Raw genomic sequence first — 18837 nt, 5'->3', positions numbered from 1 at the left:
CACTGTAGGATACCATTTAGCAACCCAGGCAAGAATCTCAAGGTATATGACTGAAATAAACAGAACCCTACTTCCCTATTGATTTTTTTAAAGTCATATTTATTTCTTTTTTTTTTTTTTTTTAACAAAATAAGTGGGTAATTAAAAAAAAACCCACAAAAAAAAAACAACTCTACCATGCTCATGGCCACACAGCCCATGCAGGGGTTAGAAAATCAAACCCCAGGGGCTCCCCTCAGTCCCAGCTGCAGAATTCCTGCTAGAGCAGGTCCCTGATGTAAAGGCTCCTCCTGACAGCGTTGGAGAAGCCCTCGTTGAATCGGAACCAGACGTCGCTCCTGCCCACAGCCTTTCCCAGCTGCAGCTCCAGGGGCTCCTCCTTGGAAACCTGAGGGGCTGCACCAGGAAAATCCACTTGGAAAAAATCCACTTCAACTGCTCAGCTCTGCCCTGCCTGGAGAGGGGAGGAGATCCCTGCCTGGGATTTGAGGAGGGTTTGGAAGGGTAGAGCTGATGTTTCAACACCCCCAGCACCCCAAATTCCCTCAGGATGGGGCCAGAATTCCTGGGTTTGTCTCAGGAAGTCCCTGCCAGCTGCAGTGGGGTCTGTTTGTCCCTGCTGCTGTCCCCTGGGGATGTGGCTGAAGGGACAGGAGCCCCTCTTTGGGGATGGAATTGGGAATGGGGAGAGGCCACAGGGGCACCTGGGGCCACCTCTGTCCGTCTGTCACCCACCTGGGGCCGGAGCCACCCTGTCCCTGTGTCACCCACCTGGGGCTGGAGCCACCCTGTCCCTGTGTCACCCACCTGGGGCCGGAGCCACCCTGTCCCTGTGTCACCCACCTGGGGCCGGAGCCACCCTGTCCCTGTGTCACCCACCCAGAGCTCAGGGACACTTGGTCCCTGTGCCACCCACCCGATTTCTGAAGCCACCCCATCCCTGTGTCACCCACCCGGGGCCGTGGCTGCCTCTTTCTGCTGGAGTGGCCTCCCAAAAAAATCCGTCTCAGGCTGCGGGAAGCAAAAAAAGCAGGAATGGAGCTGGCTCTGGAGCACCTGCACTTCCAGCTGCTGCTCAGAGAGGGACAAAACCAGGGCAGGATTGTCCCTGGGCAAGGCTCAGCCACCCCAAGGCTCTTCTGAGCAGAGCAGGAACCAAATGCAAATCCTGCAGGAAGGGCTGGCGGCCTGGGAATGCAAACAGCATCCAAATTTGGGGGAAAGGCAAAAGGTAAGGCTCAGGTAGGATTTTACAGCTGGCAGCAGAGCCCTGGAGAGGGGCAGGGAATGATCCCAGCTCCTCTTGCAGCCCAAGGGTGGGATCATTCCAGAGCGTCTTTTCCAAGCTGCTTTCCCCCAGACCCTAAATTCAGCAATTTCAGCCCAAATCCCCACAGCTCTTCCCTCCCCCAGCCCTGAAAACTCCCTGGGACGCATCCAAAATGTCACCCAGATCCAATTCATCCCAATCCCAGCGCTGCCTTTATGGGACACACGGAGCTGAGCTGGGTTATTAAAGGAAACTGGACTAAAAAAAACAAATTCCAGTGGAGCCGGGGAGTGTCTGGCAGCCCAGGAAAGGGGAACTGGGATGGGAATTGGGGCAGGAATTGAGTCCTGACCTTGTCCTGCACTGCTGCTCTCCTCACGATGTGCTCCAGGTGGCTGGGAGTCCCTGCTGGCTCCTCCCCGAGGCCATTCCCGGGATCCTGTGGGGAGGACAGACCTGGAGCAGGCTCCCCTTGGGGTGCCTGAGCTCCAGCCTTGGGCACTGAGCATCTGTCACCCCCTTGTCCCCCATCCCGGCCACCCCCTGCAACACCCCCGAGGATTTCTCCATCGTTTTCCGCCTGGTGGGATCATTCCCAGCTGAAGCCCCTTGCCCTGGGATTCCACGTCCTCACCATGTAAACAAGGAGCCTTCAGAGATATTTTTGAAGCTTCTCTTTGTCCCACACATCCCTCAGGAGCCATTCAGCTGCTCCAAGGGGCTCCCAGGGATTCATTATCCCGCTGGCACCAGGGCAGGCCAGGCACTGACTACAGCCAGGATGTTTCTCCACCTTTTCCACCCCTTCCCATCTTTTCCTGCCTCCAGGAGAGCGGGCAGAGCCACTCTGGGGGTTTTGGCACCTTTGGAAGTGCAGCAGCCAGGGGAAGAGTTCACCTCTCACAAACAGCAGCCCCAAAATTCCCACCTCAAATTCCCACCTCCTCCCTGGAGGGTGGAAACGTTCAAAGCTTGAATTCCCCTCCGGAATTCCTGCAAAAAGCTGAGCCCCCCAGCCCAGCCCAGCTGTGCAGGGAACAGCTGCAGCCAGAGGAGGTTAATCCTGGATTTCCATTCCTGCAGCCAAATCCAGCGGCTGCTTTGGGAAAAAAAAAAAAAACATCCCCAGGAATTTTCTCCACATGCCCAGCCCTGGCAGCCATTTGGGAATGCCAACCTGTGCCAGGTTTCGTGCCTCTGCCCTCCTCATCTTCTCCAGCTCGATCTCCCTGGCAATGAGCTGCTTGGCCTGGTAGCTGAGCTGCCTCCGGGCTGGCAGAGATGGGAATCTGCACACAGCCTCCACATTCCTGGAGCACAGAAAAACAGGGAATCAACCCCAAAAACACCCAGCTCTGCACAGTCTGTAGAACAGGGAAAACAGGGAATAAACCCCAAAAACACACAGCTCTGCACAGTCTGTAGAACAGGGAAAACAGGGAATAAACACCAAAAACACCCAGCTCTGCACAGTCTGTAGAACAGGGAAAACAGGGAATCAACCCCAAAAACACCCAGCTCTGCACAGTCTGTAGAACAGGGAAAACAGGGAATAAACACCAAAAACACCCAGCTCTGCACAGTCTGTAGAACAGGGAAAACAGGGAATAAACCCCAAAAACACACAGCTCTGCACAGTCTGTAGAACAGGGAAAACAGGGAATCAACCCCAAAAACACCCAGCTCTGCACAGCCTGCAGAACAGGGATAAAAGAGAATCAACCCCAAAAACACCCAGCTCTGCACAGTCTGTAGAACAGGGAAAACAGGGAATAAACACCAAAAACACCCAGCTCTGCACAGTCTGTAGAACAGGGAAAACAGGGAATAAACACCAAAAACACCCAGCTCTGCACAGTCTGTAGAACAGGGAAAACAGGGAATAAACACCAAAAACACCCAGCTCTGCACAGTCTGTAGAACAGGGAAAACAGGGAATAAACACCAAAAACACACAGCTCTGCACAGTCTGTAGAACAGGGAAAACAGGGAATAAACACCAAAAACACCCAGCTCTGCACAGTCTGTAGAACAGGGAAAACAGGGAATAAACACCAAAAACACACAGCTCTGCACAGTCTGAAAAACAGAAAAGAGGGAATCAACCCCAAAAAATTGTTAAAGCAATGGTGTGACAGCTGATTTCTGAATGACTGCAGAGCCACCTGCCTTGGGGTTTTACTGCTTTTATTTTAGGGGCAATAGTGAATAAACAGTGGGTAAGTAGTGAGTAAATAATGGGCAAATAGTGAATAAATGGTGAATAAATAGTGAATAAGTAGTGAATAAACAATAGATAAATAGTGAACAAATAGTGGGTAAATTGTGAATAAATAAGTAGTGAGTAAAAAGTAGATAAACAGTGAGTAAGTAGTGGATAGAGAGTGGATAAAGAGTGAATAAATAGTGAATAAATTGTGGATAAAGAGTGAATAAATAGTGAATAAATGGTGAATAAATAGTGAATAAATGGTGAATAAATGGTGAATAAATTGTGGATAAACAGCGAATAAACAGTGGATAAGAAGTGGATGACCAGTGGATAACCATTGGATAACCAGTACATAACCAGTGGATGACCATTGGATGACCAGTGGATAACCAGTGGAAACCAGTGCATAACCAGTACATAACCAGTGGAAACCAGTGCATAACCAGTGGAAACCAGTGCGTAACCAGTGGAAACCAGTGCGTAACCAGTGGAAACCAGTGCATAACCAGTGCATAACCAGTACGTAACCAGTACGTAACCAGTGGAAACCAGTGCGTAACCAGTGCGTAACCAGTGGAAACCAGTGCATAATCAGTGGAAACCAGTGCGTAACCAGTGCGTAACCAGTACGTAACCAGTGGAAACCAGTGCGTAACCAGTGGAAACCAGTGCATAACCAGTGGAAACCAGTGCATAACCAGTGGAAACCAGTGCGTAACCAGTGCATAACCAGTACATAACCAGTGCGTAACCAGTGGAAACCAGTGCGTAACCAGTGGAAACCAGTGCATAACCAGTGCATAACCAGTGGAAACCAGTGCATAACCAGTGGAAACCAGTGCGTAACCAGTGCATAACCAGTACATAACCAGTGCATAACCAGTGGAAACCAATGCGTAACCAGTGGAAACCAGTGCATAACCAGTGCATAACCAGTACATAACCAGTGCATAACCAGTGGAAACCAGTGCATTAGTCAATCCCCGGCACACCACCCCCGCCCTCCCCGCACTCACGGGTCCAGCCTGAAGCCGTAGCGGCCCTCGGGCAGGCGCTCCTGCAGGTAGGTGAGGTTGTAGGTGAGCATGGTCCCGATGAGCTCGGCCAGCTGCTGCTTCTCCCTGGGGCTGTAGAGCTGCGTGTTCACCTGCCCGGGGCACAGCACAGAGCCTGCAACCCAAGCGGCCCCAGCAGGGAGACTGCAGGCCCGGGAAGGACCCGCACGGAGCTTGGCTCCCTCTCAGGGGCGCGCTGCTGGGTTTTGTCCTTTCCTGACCTACAGATGGGGTAACTGAGAGCTGTTTTATTCCATTTTCGGTCTGCTCTGAAGGGTGAGACCATACAGATGTCGTAACCCGCGCCATCACGACCAGAAGCCGACTGTTTGCTAAGGAAAGGGTTCCTGGGCTTTGTCAGCTTTTGTCACACCGTGCTTAAAGCCAATCATCTAAAATTATCTCTCCTGGGTTCTACTACAACGCGTTTTCTGTAGTTTCTATTTCTCCAAAAGATCTATTTTTATTTTTATTTCCAAGGCCGTCCTTTGAAGCTTCTTTCCTAGCTCCATTTCTCTCCCAGCAATATCTGTCCTACTCCGTGGCATTTCTAAGCCAGCATTTCTCATCTCCAGGATTGCGCGCGGACGTGCGAGCCTCCTGAAAACTCCCTACAAATCCATTTCCCACAGGACCCGCCCTTCCCAAAGCCAGCACAGACCCTCTCCTGGCTGGGGGTGACTCCGAGAGCTCCCCAAAGCCCTGCTCAGCTAAGCCCAGCCTAGCTGCAGCCCCAGGACCCCTCCACACATTCGGGTACCTCAACTCCCCGCCCAAAACTTCGACACCGAACCCGGCTGGGATTTGGGACGGCAATCCAGGACAGCTCGTCAGGGATGGGTTTGCAGCGGGGCCGGGGACGCGCTGGGGACACTCACGGGTCGCAGTTTGGGGGCGATGATGTCCAGCAGCAGGCACAGCACCTCCAGCACCAGCTCCCGCCGCCCCGCGCGGCTGCGCGTGCCCGCGGCGATCCCCGACACCACGGACAGCACCACGTTCTGCATCTGGCTCAGCTTGGCCGCGGCCTGGGGGCGGCACGGGCACCTCAGGCAGGCGTCCCTGCGGGGCCACGGCCGCGCCACCGCGCCCCGCCGGACTTGCCTCGGGCTGGCTGCTGGGGTAGGCCAGCCGGGGGACGGAGGAGGCAGCGAAGAGCAGGTGGAAAGCCACGGGCAGGAAGGGCAGGTAACGCAGCAGCTGGAAGCTCTGCCCGTGCAGGACGGCCCGGCCCAGCAGGTCAGAGAAGCTCAGCCACTCCAGGGCCAGGCACACGGAGCCCAGGCTGGAATCTCGCACCTTCATCTTCAGGAAGTTCTCAAACAGGCCCTGGAAGGGGGTCAGAGGGGTCTCGCCTGGCTCGTCCCATCGAGCTCAGCTCCACCCCCCTTGGCTGCTCTCACCTGGGCCAGCTTCTCCTGCTCCCCCGAGGAGATGGAGAGCTGCAGGATGTGGTGGAAGCGCTGCGAGGAGGAACTGAAGCTCCTCGAGCCCCCAGGGTGGGACAGGTCCTCGTCCCCCAGCAGAAGCTGGGCTGGCAAAGAGGGATCCATTCCTATCCTGTGCCTGGGGAGAGCCCAAAGGGAAGAGCTGAGGGTTTTCCAGGCCAGCAAGGAATATCTGGATGCTTGGAAACTGGACTGGAGGCAATGCCAGTGCTGAATTATTGGGAGCTAAGTGGAGTGGTAGCAAAGTATCTGGAATGGCTTCAAACAGAAAGGTTTAGAAGGAATACTGGGAAGGAATATCCCCTGGGAGGGTGGGGAGAACCTGGCATAGAATTCCCAGAGCAGCTGTGGCTGCCCCTGGATCCCTGGCAGTGTCCAAGGCCAGGCTGGACGGGGCTTGGAGCAACCTGGGAGAGTGGGAGGTGTCCCTGCCATGGCAGGGGTGGCACTGGATGGGCTTTGAGCTCCTTCTAACCCCAACCGTTCCAGGATTCCATGATGGACACAAATCCCCTCGAGAAGCTGCTCTCCAGGACCCTGCAGCTCATGAATTCACAGAGCATTGCTCCAAACCCCATCCAGCCTCCCTTGAACACTTCCAGGGATCCAGGGGCAGCCACAGCTTCTCTGGGAAATGGGAACACCACCCCCCAAGCACCCACCAGATCTAAAACCCCCTCCTCCTACCTCTGGGGCCTGGGGAGCTGGAAGACCTCTTGCCAGATGGAGAAGAGTCCCTTGTTCTGGTCCTTCAGGCCAATCCTCATGGTCTGCACCATCTGCACACTGAGCTCCTTCTGCCCTCGGCCGTGCAGGAACTGCAGCAGAGCCAGGGGATGGAGGGGATGGAGGGGATCCCAAAGCCCTGGGGACAGCTGGACATGGCCACCCACCCCTTCCTGCACGTGTGGGGATGAAAACAGCCCAGGGGACTGGGTGATGTTCCAGAGATCTGCACGGAAGGGACTTTTGTCCCCTCTGTCCCTGTCTGAGCCTGGAGCTGCAGACCCAGAGCCATCCTTGTGTCCCCAAGGCCATCCTTGTGTCCCCAGAGCAATGCCCATGTCCTGATTGCCATCCTCGTGTCCCCAGGGCTATCCCCACGTCCCCAGGGTCATCCCCACGTCCCCAAGGCTATCCCAGTGTTCCCAGAGCCATGCCCATGTCCCCAGGCCCCTGGCAGTGTCCCCACACCTGCAGGGTGTTGATGCAGGAGCGGATGTCACTGTCGGTTTTCTCACAGAGCGCCAGCAGCGCTCCCGTGTCCGCCCGCATTCCCTGCCGGAGAGCAATCTGCCAGAGCAGGACAGGGCTCAGGGGGAGGGAGGGGACACAGCCAGGGGACAGGGGGGCCCTGGGTGTCCCCAGACCTCGCTGAGCCGCTGGGCGAGCCGGGAGGGAGCGGTGTGAGGGAAGCTGAGCAGGAAGGATTGCTGCCGGAGCGGCCGCAGGGCAGGGACAAACCTGGGGAGGGAAACGGGGTGAGAGAGCCCAGCAGGGAATTCCCTTCCTCATCCTGGAATGGGGGTCAGAGCCCAGCAGGGAATTCCCTTCTTCATCCTGATCAATTTAGGCTGGGAATGACCTCTCAGAGCATTAAGTCCAACTGTTCCCCCAGCACCGCCAAGTCACCATGAAATGATGTCCCAGCTTTTAAATCCCCTCAGGGATGGAGACTTCACCACTGCCCTGATCAGCCTGGACCTATCAATACTTGACTGTCATTTCCATGAAAGAATTTTCCTAAAATCCCATCCTAAACCTCCCCATGCCCAGCCTGAGGCCGTTCCCTCTCCTCCTGTCCCTGTTCTCTGGGAGCAGATCCCAAATTCCCCCCGGCTGTCCCCTCCTGTCAGGGAGTTGTGCAGAGCCACAGATTCCTCCTGCTCCCCCTTTTCTCCAGGCTGAGCCCCTTTCCCAGCTCCCTCAGGAATTCTCCAGCCCCTTCCCAGCCCCATTCCCTTCCCTGGAGATGCTCCAGCCCTTCAACATCCCTCTTGCAAGGACCTCAAACTAACCCCAGGAGTTGAGGAGTCGCAGTCCAACACAGACCCCAGCTCCTGTCTGGGGGCAGGGCGTCCCTGTCACCCAGGTGTGGTGTCCCTGTCCCCTCCCAGAGCAGGTGACACTCACTGGTCATTGCAGATGCAGATGATGGGCCGGAGCAGGAGCCCCCCTTCACGCCGCCTCCGCCCCGTGCCCTCACCCTCCCCGTCCTTCCTCTGGATGATGGCCAGCAGCACATTGATGGAGGCCTGGGGACACAGCAAGGACGGCAGAGATGGATTCTCGCAGGAGGAGCAGCGGAGACACGAGCAGGGCGGCGTTGGGGGGGACGGCGAGGGGCGGGCGCAGCCCCGGGCTCACCGCGGGCGCGCCGTCGATCTCGTCGATGATCAGGCAGTTGGGTCTCTCGTGGGAGCCCAGCACTGATCTCATCTGGGTGGCGGCTTCGATGCGGGTCCGGAACACCTCGGGGCTGCGGTCATCGCTGCAGGGGACACGGGGACAGGAGAGCTCGGGTATGGGACATGGGCAGCAGCAGCACCGGGACAGCAGCAGCACCTCCACAGCAGCATCATCTCCATAACAGCATCATCTCCATAACAGCATCATCTCCATAACAGCATCATCTCCATAACACCAGCACCTCCACAGCAGCATCATCTCCACAGCAGCATCATCTCCATAACACCAGCACCTCCACAGCAGCATCATCTCCATAACAGCATCATCTCCATAACACCAGCACCTCCACAGCAGCATCATCTCCATAACAGCATCATCTCCATAACACCAGCACCTCCACAGCAGCATCATCTCCATAACAGCATCATCTCCATAACAGCATCATCTCCATAACACCAGCACCTCCACAGCAGCATCATCTCCACAGCAGCATCATCTCCATAACACCAGCACCTCCACAGCAGCATCATCTCCACAGCAGCATCATCTCCACAACAGCATCATCTCCATAACACCAGCACCTCCACAGCAGCATCATCTCCACAGCAGCAGCACCTCCACAGCAGCATCATCTCCATAACACCAGCACCTCCACAGCAGCATCATCTCCACAGCAGCATCATCTCCACAACACCAGCACCTCCACAACACCAGCACCTCCACAGCAGCATCATCTCCGCAGCAGCAGCACCTCCACAGCAGCATCATCTCCACAACAGCATCATCTCCACAACACCAGCACCTCCACAGCATCACCATCTCCACAGCATCACCATCTCCACAACCCAGGAGCACCCAGGAGCTCAGCTGGCACCCAGGGGCTCTCTCTCAGGGCTCACCTGGCATTCATCTCCACGGCGTTGTACCCCGCGTGCCTGGCGATGACGTGGGCCAGCGTGGTCTTGCCCAGCCCAGGGGGGCCACAGAGCAGGGCCACCTGTGGCACAGAGAGAAGGTGACCCTTGGAGGGCTTCCTCCAACAGAGGGGACAACACTGCTCCTCAGCTGGTGGCAGCACAGGGACCCACAGCCATGTCCCCCTCCTGCTCACCTTGTATTTGGGTCTCTTGTGCTGGTCCAGCTCAGACTCCAGGATCTCCTCGGTGAGCTGGACCTTGGTTTTCCACTTGCTGGGATGTTCCTTGGGATGGCTGAGTGAGGGATGAGCTGCAGGGCTGGGCTTGGGCTTCTTGCCAGCCTTGTCCTTGCCGAACACCACCGTGTCCCACAGCTTGAGCCACTTGAGCAGGCAGCGGTTGGTGTACTGCAGGGGGGAGGAAAGCAGGGAAAAAAATCCATGGAGCCTGGCAAAAATCCAGCTGAGGGCAGAGAAAGGCTCTTCATCACGGAGGAGGCTGCTCAGGGCATCTCCCTGGGACAAGGTGGGAATGCTTCACTTCCCAGCTCAGCCCCCATCCCTCAGGGTAAGTCACATCAGCCCCATCCCTGCGGGCCCTGCTCTGTCTTGGATCAACTCAGCACGTCCAATTCCCTACAAAACTTCTAATATTCCCTAAAATATTCAAAATAGCCAACAAGCCCTGGCGAAAATCCTCCCAAGCTTTTTTTTTTTTTTTTTTCTGTCTCGTTTTGGTCACGTTCCATAGTTTCTTCTGCCAGAACATCCCCAGTCTCCAGTGAAAACCTGCTTGGGCTCTCAGGGACTCAGCACTGCTCCCAGGCAGAGCCAGCACAGACACAGTGCTTCCAAAGGCAATTCCTGATCCCACGGCCTTAAGGAAGAGCTGCAGAGGTGCTCACCCCACTATGCCAAGCCCCCCTCTTGTCCCAGCACCTCACATCATCACTGAGCAGTTCCATGTAGCGCCGGGGTGTGAATTTGTCCACCCAGAGGCAGTGGGATGTAGATTCCTCCTCGGCTGCTGGATCCATGTCCACGCTGGGATCCGGGCTCTCGGCACTGGGCTCGCTCCCCAGGCAGCTGCAGGATGGAATTAATTTACCCCAACCCCCCCCAGAAGTCAGGGCAGGGTGGGAATTCCACCCAGACTCCCCAGGCTGGGGGTGATGAGGGCAAAAAGGTTCCTCTGCTTGTAGGTCCTCCAAAATTTGATCGTGAAAGGGCAGCTTGGCAGGGACTAGGCAAGGATTCCACCCCAACATCTCACCTGTTTATGATCTCTGTCAGCTGCTGGGAAGCCTCCAGGACCCGCCTGTGACGCTTGAACACAGAGAGGGGTCAGAGACATCCCCCAGCCACAGCTAGGGGACAGGAATTCGGGAGCCAGCAGGAACAGCAGGGAAGGTGTGGGACATGTGGTACCTCCTCATCCACCTGCTCCTTCAGGTAGGAGAAGGGCACCCCCAGCAAGTGCAGCGGCCTGCGAGCGTTCCAGCCCAGGGAATCCGGGAGCTGCAAGGACACAGCACAGCCAGCGCCCTCCTGAACCACTGCGGCCACAGAGGAGCAAACCCCACCTTCAGAGCCCCCCTCACCTCCAGCCCTGTCCCGCAGGGATCATCCCTCAGCACCAGGAAGACCCTGGTGCCCTGGGTGGATGTGACGTTGATGTAATCCTCCAGGATGGGGGGTCTCCTCAGGACCCTCTTCTTTTCCAAGGGTGGTGTGGTCTGCAGGGGGATCATTCCACTCATCTCCAGGTGGTTCGAGCTGGAAAACACCAAATCCTTTCAGGAGGGGAAGGACCTTTCCCCTCTCTTCTGTTAAAAACGGGATTCAGCATGGCAGACCTGGTATCGTGGGGAGCCACAGGTGCCTCTGGGCCACCATCCCAGGGAACATCCGGAGCCAACTCATCGTCTGCACCGAAATCGAGCTTCTTAACAGCTTCCAGGCGCTGCCGCTTCGGCTTCGGGGCTGGAGCAAGGGGAGAGCATCACTGAGCGGGCTCCGGGTCCCCGGTACCCAGGGGATGCTCCGGCACCGCTCGGGGCAGGGCACGGGGGTCAGCAGCACCCGGGGAACCGGGTCAAACCTACTGCGGGGTTCGGCTGCTGCAGGGGACACGGCGGGGTCACGGTCCCGGTCCTTGGCGCCGGTGCCTCCGGGAGAGCTCCCGCTGGGCTCGGGCTCCTCCGGCCGCTGCCTCTTGCCCCGGAACTGGGAGGTTTTGGGGCCGGCGGGTGGGGACGGCTCATCTGCAACAGGGGTCGGACCACGGTGCCGGTAACCGGAGGGGACACGCGGTGGGACGGGCACACGCGGGCGCGGAAAGCACGGTCCCGCCAGCTCCTCCCTCCCTCCGCCGCCTCCCATCCCGGCGCCCGCAGCAGCGCCCACCTCCCAGCTCGGCCAGCACTTCTAGCTCGGCGGCGAAGCGCTCGTAGAAGCTATCCTCGGCGCCATCCTCGGCGCCATCCTCGGGGCCATCACCGAGCCCATCACCGAGCCCATCCACGGCGCCCGCCATGAGCCGCGCCCGCCGCACTTCCGGAGGCGGATCCGGCGCTGATTGGGCGCGGCGTGCGCGGGAGGAGGCGGATCCGGCACTGATTGGGCGCGACGCGCGCGGGAAGAGGCGGATCCGGCGCTGATTGGACTCGATGTGAACGCTGCCGGGAGGAGCTGCGGGAGCGGGCGGGGCCCGGGCGGCGGGGACGCTGCGCGGGTGCGCTCAGCCCGTCCCGGAGGCGCTCAGCCGGTCCCGGGGGCGCTCAGCCGGTCCCGGAGGCGCTCAGCCGGTCCCGGCGGCACTCAGCCGGTCCCGGAGGCGCTCAGCCGGTCCCGGCGGCACTCAGCCGGTCCCGGAGGCGCTCAGCCGGTCCCGGAGGCGCTCAGCTCATCCCGGGTGCGCTCAGCCAGTCCCGGGGCCTCTCAGCTCGTCCCGGGAACGCTCAGCTCATCCCGGCTCCTGTCCCCCGATCGTGTCCGCTCCCCGCCTCCCCTGTCCCGTGCCCTCGGCCGGGCCGCAGCGGGGAGCAGCCGGGGCCGATCGCCGCTGCCGGGATGGACAGAGCCAGCCCCGCTCGGCTGCGGAGCCTCCACGCGTGACAGCGGTGCGGGGATGCGCCATCCCCATGGCGGGACAGCGGCGGAGCCGTGCGCTGTGACACGGGAATGGCGGCGGCTGGAGCGCTGCTGTAGCACCCGCGCCTGTGGGATCTGCATGTGACAGCGGTGAGGCTGGGGACAGGCAGGGTGACAGCGGTGTTACAGGTACCTCTGCGGCAGTGGGACGTCTCCATTCCCTGCCGGGGTGTCCGATCACTACTGGGGTATCCCATCCCTGCTGGGGTATCCCGCTTCTAGGCCCTGCTCCCTGCCCATCCCAGGCTGCTGTGCCCATCCCGGGGTGCCCATCCCACAGCTGGCAGCTCTTCCCACCCCGCTCATCCCAATTTCCCCCTCTCTCCCCCCCCCCCCCCCCCCCACAGGACTCTGGCCATGGAGCCGGGCACCATCGACAACCTGTCCATCCTGTACCAGAGCTCTGACTTCATCGTGGTCAACAAGCACTGGGACCTGCGCATCGACAGCAAGATGTGGTACGAGACACTGACCCTGCAGAGCCAGCTCAAGCACCGCTTCCCCGAGCTGGCCGACCCCGACACCTACTATGGCTTCAGGTGAGCACCTGGGCACCGGGTCTGGCTCTGCTCTCAGCTGGGGACACTCCTGAGATGCCCAGGATGCTCCTTTACCCCCGGTGTCCTCGCCAGGTTCTGCCACCAGCTGGATTTCTCCACCAGTGGGGCCCTGTGTGTGGCACTCAACAAAGCAGCAGCTGGAAGTGCCTACAAATGCTTCAAGGAGCGCCTGGTGACCAAAGCCTACCTGGCCCTGGTGAGCCCTCCCTGCCACCTCCTGGTGTTCCTGAACACCTCTGCCCGGAGTGAAAGCTCAGGGAGTTGGGGGTGCTCAGCTGGACAGGAGAAAGATTCAGAGTTGGAGCCTAAAGGGGCTCCAAGAGAGCTGGAGAGGGATTTGGACAAGGGCGTGGAGGGCCAGGACACAGGGAATGGCTTCCCACTGCCAGGGGGTGGTGGTAGGTTGGATATTAGGAAGGAATTCTGGCACAGGGTGCCCAGAGAAGCCGAGGCTGCCCCATTGGAAGTGTCCAAGGTGAGCTTGTATGGGGCTGGGAGCAGCCTGGGACAGTGGAAGATATCCCTGCCCCCAACAAGGAGTTGAGCTTGGAGAAATGGGTGGGCTTTAAGTCCTTCCAAGCCCACCCTTTCAGTGATTCCATGATTCCTGTCATGGGGGGTGGGTGAGGAGCAGGGGCTCAGTTTTTGCACGTTCCTGCCCCCAGGTGAGAGGCCACGTGAGCCAGAGCCGGATGACGATCCGCTACTCCATCGGGAAGAACACCACGGAGGGCATGACCCACATGATGTGCATCGAGGGCACGGAGGGTGAGCAGCCCCTTCCCCTGCTCTGCCCACACCCCCAGGGATGTGCTGGGGCACCACAAACCCCCTCTGGATCTCCTTGCAGGCTGTGAGAATCCCAAGCCGTGCCAGTCGGAGCTGATGGTGCTGGAGCACGGATCCTACAGCGGAGACCCCGTCACCAAAGTGCTGCTGCAGCCACTGACAGGTGGGGACAGGGGCAGCTCTGCGGTGGAGCAGAGCCTGGAAAGGGATGAGGGAAGCTCAGAACTGCCGTGCTCAGGGGGACAAATGCCCTTGTCGCCGTGCCCTGAAGGAAAGATTCAGCGATTCCCTGTCCTTGATTCCTCTGCTCTCCCCCCAGGCAGGACTCACCAGCTCCGGGTCCACTGCAGCGCCATCGGCCACCCCATCGTGGGGGACTTCACCTACAGCCGCCGGCAGGACAGCAATCCCTACAGGATGATGCTCCACGCCTACTACCTGCGCATTCCCACCGGGAAGGAGCTGATCGAGGTGTGCGCGCCCGACCCCTTCGTCACCACCATGGACAGCAGCTGGGTGCCCCAGCGCGTCACCCAGCGGCTGGAGGATGTCATCCAGGAGCTCAAGGACAAGGGCACGCGGAAGGAGGGAGAGGAGGAGGAGGAGGAGGAGAGCCGGGAAGCTGGCGGAGAGGAGGAAGCAGGGAGTGAAGGCAGGAGGGAGGAGACGGAGGAGCAGAGGGCGCGGTGCCGGCAGTGGTTGGCTGAGTGGGCTCTGGAGTGAGCACAAAGCACATCCCCGCATTTCCAGCTCCATCCTTGTCCCAGCAGGTCCCCGCAGAGCCCAGCACTGCCTCCACACCTGCATTCCCTGTATGGCTTCCCTCGCTCCTGGGGCTGGCATCAGGTGGATTTTAGGAGGTGGGGTTATTTTGTAATGTCCAGCATCCATCTGGTCACAGGGTGTCCCTTTCCCAATCCTGGGCCTCAGCAGCAGAGTCAGTGTCACATTCCAGCTTCCAGTGACCCCAAAGCTTTCCATCCCTGTCCTGGGGCTCAGGTACGGCTGGACGCTGCCTTTGCCATGGACATTCCCACAACCTCTCCATGCTTGGATGTGGAATTGCAGCTCAGGGCAGGGAGAACCTGCTGGGTGCAGCTCCAGTGTCCGTGTCCCCCGTTCCCACTCCCTCACTCCAGCTGCTGTGTCGTGTGGGAGGTGGGAGATTGGGGGCTGGAGCACATTCTGGGGACACCGATAGTCCTGGGGTGTCCTGTGAAACTGGACTGGGATGGGCATGGAAAGATCCCTGCCCCTCATCTCCTCCCTCCCTCAGCTCACCTGAGGGGGGGGGGGGGGGGGGGGGGTTAAAGGTTTGGTGAAGGAATTGATACCAATGGATTTTAAACTTTTTTCAATTTTCTAGGAAGAGAATCTAATCTTTTAGGGTTTGTACAATATGGGTGGTCTCAGGAATGAGGTATTTTTAGTACTTCCATGGTCAGACAGCCAGCAGCCCAAAGCTTTTTTAATGGATTTTATTATTCCTTCTACTAGCACTGCTTTTATCCCTGCTGAGACGGATCAGAGGGCACAAATCCCTTTCTGCTCACCCACATGAGGAGGGATCAGTGTCCTGTGTGGGTCCCGTGGGGTGGCTCCTGCCTGGCAGGTTTCTGGAGGGTCCTGCAGGCAGGTCCTTCAGCTGGGCACTTTGGGAGAGCTCTGGAGCAGTAGGAAAAGGATAAAGCTGAAAGGAAGGCTGAGAACTGGAGGGAAGAGCAGGCAGGAGCTCAGCTTCGACAGATGCCAAGAAAATTTCCTTGGAAGTGCCCTTGCTTTGCTGGTCATCCTGCTTTGCTTTCTCCTTCCTTGGGGGATGTTTGGAAATGAGGACACCTGAGGAGGGGACAGAGGGGCTGGAGCCACACAGCCCTATCCCAGGGCTTTCAAGGACCACATCAGCATGTGCCCAGAGTTGTCACTTCACCAGCCCCATCCCACTGAAAACCAACTCACACAGCTGATATTCCCACCCTGAGGGGGAATAAAAAGTCCCAGCCCTCTCCTTGTGAATAAACACACCTTGCAAGTCACCAAAATCCCCGGGCTGGGGGGGAGGGGGTGGAATTGGGTCACCTGTCCCGTGTGTCCCTTGCTTTCGTGGCTTGGTGCCACCTCTGCAGGGTGGGGCTGGCACCTGGGCGGGCACCCTGAGCTCTGGGCCGGTGCCAGGAGGAGCAGGAGCCCCTTGTCCCTCCTGCCAGGTCCCGTCCCTGCCCATCCCATGGCCGGGAGAGGCCGGGCCGGTCCCGCAGCTGGGAACGAACCTGTTTGCCGAAGATGGGAGATGGGAGGTGCTGGGAAATGCCAGCGGAGCTCAGCCCTCCGGAGGAGGGAAAGAGAGGTGGGCACATGGGTGGGGCTGGCACCCCCAGCTCACCGTGTTTGCATCGAGGAGCCCCCACACCCCAGCCCAGCCTTTGAGTGCTGCTTTTCCCCAGCGCCGCAGAGAAAAAAGGAATTTTCCTTACCCTGCCAAGGTGTTCCCTCCTGCCCTGGGGCTGTGGCTCCTCTCGTGCCCTGGGGTGCTGATGTCCTGTGCGCTCTGCAGTTCCAGTTTTGGTGTATTTGCTGTATTAAACGTGTCTGTGTCCTTCACTCTCTGATATTTGGATCCATCCCGTTCTCCCGGGGGCTTCCAGGAATGAGGCTGGACTGGCCCTGAGGGAGCAGCCCCGGGGCTCCCACATGGCCAAGCTGTTGTGAGAACCCCAGGATTGCTGTGGGATCCCCAGGATTGCTGTGTGGGATCCCCAGGATTGCTGTGTGGGATCCCCAGGATTGCTGTGTGAGATCCCCAGGATTGCTGTGTGAGATCCCCAAGATTGCTGTGAGAACCCCAGGATTGCTCTGTGAGAACCCCAGGATTGCTCTGTGAGATCCCCAGGATTGCTGTGAGAACCCCAGGATTGCTGTGTGAGATCCCCAGGATTGCTGTGTGAGAACCCCAGGATTGCTCTGTGAGAACCCCAGGATTGCTGTGTGAGAACCCCAGGATTGCTGTGTGGGATCCCCAGGATTGCTGTGTGAGATCCCCAGGATTGCTGTGTGAGATCCCCAAGATTGCTGTGAGAACCCCAGGATTGCTGTGTGAGAACCCCAGGATTGCTGTGTGAGATCCCCAGGATTGCTGTGTGAGAACCCCAGGATTGCTGTGTGAGAACCCCAGGATTGCTCTGTGAGAACCCCAGGATTGCTCTGTGAGAACCCCAGGATTGCTGTGTGAGAACCCCAGGATTGCTGTGTGAGAACCCCAGGATTGCTGTGTGAGATCCCCAGGATTGCTGTGTGAGATCCCCAGGATTGCTGTGTGAGATCCCCAGGATTGCTGTGAGATCCCCAGGATTGCTCTGTGAGATCCCCAGGATTGCTCTGTGAGATCCCCAGGATTGCTCTGTGAGATCCCCAGGATTGCTCTGTGAGCAGAGGAAAAACTGACTGAAGAGGCCCAAGGAATTATTGCAGTCTTTAAGACTGGGAGATTTTTTTTTGAGATGATGAACCTGACATGGGCTGAGAGCAGCTGGTTAAGGGAGAGGAGCATTCCCAGCCCTCCTGGCACGGGGAGGTGAAGTCAGAGCTCACAGCAGGCCTGGGAATGTCCCCAGGAACAGCCTGGGGCAGATGTTCTTCCACATGTTCAAGTTCAGGGTGGATCCTCCCGTGGCAGCTCCTGAGGGGGTTTCAGGGCCAGCTTTGATCCCCACAGGGACACAGGGGACACGGTGACCCCCAGAGTGACCCTGAAGTGTCACCTGCCCTCCTGCTCCAGCCACCTCTGTCCAGCCAGCCCGGGGCAGGGGCTGTCCCTCCAGCACCCTCATAGCAAACAAGTTTCTGTCATTCTACCGCCCCGACAGGAGCTATTTTTACAGTAAATCCTTCTGAAATAGAAACCAGCAACACCCACGGGCGTCCACCCAACCCAGGGGCTGCAGGACCGGTTGGGGGACGGGGCTGGGGACAGGACACAGCTGGGTGGGTGGCAAACCCCTCTTGGCACTGTGCCAGCACTCCAGGGACCCCTTCACTGAGGGCTGGGACCCCCAAACCTGGCCGAGAGGGGGGAGTGCAGCCCTGCTCCAGCCCAGCCACCCTTCCCTTTTTCCCAGGATAAACACTCGGGTAAAGTCTGTGCTCACAGCTCCTCCAGGTTGTCATCTCAGGGCCTCGGGAAGGATCTGATTCCTTTGGTTTTGGTCTCCTTCATGGCACGGGCTGGACGTTTTGGAGTGTGGAAAAAGATGGGAAATGGGATTGGCTGTGATCCAGGGAAAAAGGAAAGGCACAGGGGAATCAGCTCCCAGAGGGGATCACTGGGCTCAGCCTGTTCTGCACCCCAGCTGCCCTATAACACAAACCCCTGAGCAGCTCTACAAGTTTTCCCCTGCCCGGGAGCGCCTTCCCCATCCTCAGGAACACAAAAACTCCCAAACCGAGAGGCTCGAACTCCTTCTGGCTCCCCTTAGGGTTCAGCTGAACCCGGAGCTCCAAGTGACCCTTTACCGAGAAGTAGGAAACAACCCCAAAGCAAAACCGGGGAGAAGGAAAGGGATCCTGACAAAACAAGAGTTGAGAAACCGTGCTGTCACACCCCGTGCACGGAGCAACATCATCCCCACCCCGCACAGATAAAGTTCCGAGCGCTCCCGGCCAGCCCAGCCCTGCCCCAGCCCCGGGAGCACCTTCCCGGTCCAACCCTCCCATCCCGCAGCCAAATCCCCCCCGCACAAGGAGGAGGAGAACGGCTCGCACAGCCACGGTAGGATTTGGAGGGGAGGAAAAAAAAAAATAATGAGATTTAGGGGGGGAATATTCCTTGCCTGGCGATACCAGATTGCTGTGGGCAGCCCCGAGGGAGTTTCAGGAGCAGGGATTGATTTTCTATCAGGATATCCCCCATGAGGGGTGGGGAACACCTGAGGGGCTCCCCCAGTGCCTTACACTGGATTTCTCCCAGTCTGCGCTGGTGAGGAGCTGGGGGATGGAGGGAGACCCTGTCCCTGCAGGACAATCGTGGAG

General features: G+C 58.3%; 2 protein-coding genes across 2 annotated transcripts; one reads left to right on the top strand and one right to left on the bottom strand.

Annotated features, from left to right (window-relative positions):
- Positions 1–122: 122 nt before the first annotated feature.
- Positions 123–11846, bottom strand: CHTF18 (chromosome transmission fidelity factor 18). The gene is made up of 22 exons (XM_062503861.1): positions 11717–11846; positions 11416–11574; positions 11167–11293; positions 10912–11086; positions 10739–10828; positions 10584–10636; positions 10255–10396; positions 9506–9718; positions 9294–9391; positions 8353–8476; positions 8119–8240; positions 7356–7449; positions 7180–7278; positions 6673–6803; positions 5941–6103; positions 5642–5866; positions 5416–5565; positions 4499–4629; positions 2448–2580; positions 1623–1709; positions 954–1011; positions 123–396 (listed from the first exon to the last, which is right to left on the bottom strand). Exons 1-22 carry the CDS (start codon positions 11844–11846, stop codon positions 260–262), a joined length of 2841 nt encoding a protein of 946 aa, XP_062359845.1. The 3' UTR covers positions 123–259.
- A 738-nt stretch (positions 11847–12584) lies between these two features.
- RPUSD1 (RNA pseudouridine synthase domain containing 1) lies at positions 12585–14599 on the top strand. The gene is made up of 6 exons (XM_062503730.1): positions 12585–12592; positions 12811–13002; positions 13096–13219; positions 13689–13791; positions 13874–13975; positions 14132–14599. Exons 2-6 carry the CDS (start codon positions 12821–12823, stop codon positions 14533–14535), a joined length of 915 nt encoding a protein of 304 aa, XP_062359714.1. The 5' UTR covers positions 12585–12592; positions 12811–12820; the 3' UTR covers positions 14536–14599.
- Positions 14600–18837: the final 4238 nt, after the last annotated feature.

The sequence above is a fragment of the Cinclus cinclus genome, chromosome 16 (assembly GCF_963662255.1).
Source record: "Cinclus cinclus chromosome 16, bCinCin1.1, whole genome shotgun sequence".
NCBI lineage: Eukaryota > Metazoa > Chordata > Aves > Passeriformes > Cinclidae > Cinclus > Cinclus cinclus.
This window is presented reverse-complemented; position numbering and strand designations above follow the sequence as displayed.

What these genes read in the sequence shown, in the direction of transcription:
- RPUSD1 (XM_062503730.1), top strand. Translation starts at nt 12,821, where the DNA reads ATGGAGCCGGGCACCATCGACAACCTGTCCATCCTGTACCAGAGCTCT. An exon ending in GACACCTACTATGGCTTCAG is followed by an intron (nt 13,003 to 13,095) that starts GTGAGCACCTGG and finishes TGTCCTCGCCAG; the next exon opens with GTTCTGCCACCAGCTGGATT. An exon ending in CCAAAGCCTACCTGGCCCTG is followed by an intron (nt 13,220 to 13,688) that starts GTGAGCCCTCCC and finishes TCCTGCCCCCAG; the next exon opens with GTGAGAGGCCACGTGAGCCA.
- CHTF18 (XM_062503861.1), bottom strand. Translation starts at nt 11,846, where the DNA reads ATGGCGGGCGCCGTGGATGGGCTCGGTGATGGGCTCGGTGATGGCCCC. An exon ending in AGCAGGAGAAGCTGGCCCAG is followed by an intron (nt 5,867 to 5,940) that starts GTGAGAGCAGCC and finishes ACCCCCTTCCAG; the next exon opens with GGCCTGTTTGAGAACTTCCT. An exon ending in TACGGCTTCAGGCTGGACCC is followed by an intron (nt 2,581 to 4,498) that starts GTGAGTGCGGGG and finishes TCTGTGCTCCAG; the next exon opens with GAATGTGGAGGCTGTGTGCA.